Source organism: Triticum dicoccoides, chromosome 1B (assembly GCF_002162155.2).
Source record: "Triticum dicoccoides isolate Atlit2015 ecotype Zavitan chromosome 1B, WEW_v2.0, whole genome shotgun sequence".
Classification (NCBI taxonomy): domain Eukaryota; kingdom Viridiplantae; phylum Streptophyta; class Magnoliopsida; order Poales; family Poaceae; genus Triticum; species Triticum dicoccoides.
Genome location: NC_041381.1, coordinates 559,517,930 through 559,519,288, shown reverse-complemented (window position 1 = coordinate 559,519,288; position 1,359 = coordinate 559,517,930). Strand labels below are relative to the sequence as shown.

General features: G+C 55.2%; 1 protein-coding gene across 1 annotated transcript; it reads right to left on the bottom strand.

The window, feature by feature from the left end:
- Positions 1-274: 274 nt before the first annotated feature.
- LOC119348733 lies at positions 275-1,079 on the bottom strand. Its single transcript, XM_037616717.1, has 2 exons — positions 868-1,079; positions 275-734 (listed from the first exon to the last, which is right to left on the bottom strand). The coding sequence occupies exons 1-2, from the start codon at positions 983-985 to the stop codon at positions 544-546; spliced, it is 309 nt and encodes a 102-aa protein (XP_037472614.1). The 5' UTR covers positions 986-1,079; the 3' UTR covers positions 275-543.
- Between the last annotated feature and the right edge of the window lie 280 nt (positions 1,080-1,359).

The window sequence follows — 1,359 nt, the reverse complement described above, 5'->3', positions numbered from 1 at the left end:
GCCTTTCCCTCTCCCTCTCACCGCAACTGTGCACCGACGCGTCACGAGCGAGCGAGCAGGCCCCACGCACGAGGGGGGACATGTCGGGTTACGCCGAGAAGCAACAGATCGGACGAGATCTAGCAGGAACAGGACGCGGTCAAGCGAGCAATGATGCCCCCGCTGCTGACTGCTGAATTTCTTAAACGTACAGCATGCATCAGTGTGTTAACTGATTGGAGCAAGCAAACCCGTGGGCACCCTAAACCGATTGATTAGATGGAACGATTGATCGAGAGAGGCCAAGAGTCGGCATTAACTAATCTGAAACTGTGGTGTCATATGGAACACGATGTACATCAGTACATGACAGTTGAGTTGACAGATACAGTACTAGGAAGAGGAGAGGAGAGACCCGGCCGAGCAAAACATCACTTGATCTTTCCTTAGTTTATGCATGCATGGTGTGAAGCACAGTAACAGTAGTAATGGCTATAGCTACGGACAGAGCGGCACCAGCAGCAGCAGGCCAGGCCAGCTGGTGCCGGTGGCGGTGAGCTTGGTTCACCCTCTTCCGGGGCCCTTCGGAGGGTCATGGCGGTTGTTGGGGCCGGACCCGGGGTAGTCGTTCACCTCCACGTCCATCCTCGCCGCCGCCCGGCCCCGCAGCTTCCCGGTCGCCGCCGTCGTCATCTCCTGCAGAGAAGAAAGCTTCAGAGACGGCGGGTGCTGCTGGTTCCTCAGGCGCATGCTCCCTGCAAGATCACCACACGAATGATCAGCGACGGCAACCGGGGCAAAAGCAGCTGGATCTATGACACATGTATCATGGATCAAGATCGGAAGAATCAGGAACCGAGTGTCGGAGCAGAAAGGGGTGAAACTTACTTGACGTGGGCGCCGCGGACGCCGGGTGCAGGGGAAGGACCAGGAGGAGGACGACGACGACGAAGCAGAGGAAGGCGAGGAGAGGGCTCGGCCTGCTGGAGCGGCAGGAGGACTCCATTGCTATTGCTAGAAACGAAAACAACTGTCACTGCTCACGGGTGGTGGTGGTGGTAGGCAATGGTGTGTGGGGTGGTGAGGTGTTGCCTGCTAGTGCTTGGGGTTTTATAGTTGGACCAGGGATAGCCGATGGCTGGCCTTCTCTTCTTGTCCCACTACAAAAGGTCAACTTCGCATTGCTTGCTGGGTTTAGAAGGCGGGGGATGCTCTGCGAGGTCGTCCCCTGTGCATCTCCTTGTGGCACTACTAGTAGTACTATTAAAATTTTGCGGTGTTTGGACTTAGAGCATGATTGGTTCGATGTCAAAAGTTGGCAATGCCAATATTTGGCAAATACCAAATGTTGGCTAGTGATTGGTTGACTACCAACTTTTC

Excerpts from the sequence above, each read along its gene's own strand:
- LOC119348733 (XM_037616717.1), bottom strand. The coding sequence starts at position 985 with ATGGAGTCCTCCTGCCGCTCCAGCAGGCCGAGCCCTCTCCTCGCCTTC. Across the intron at positions 735-867 it reads GTCCGCGGCGCCCACGTCAA|GGAGCATGCGCCTGAGGAAC; the intron begins GTAAGTTTCACC and ends GTGATCTTGCAG.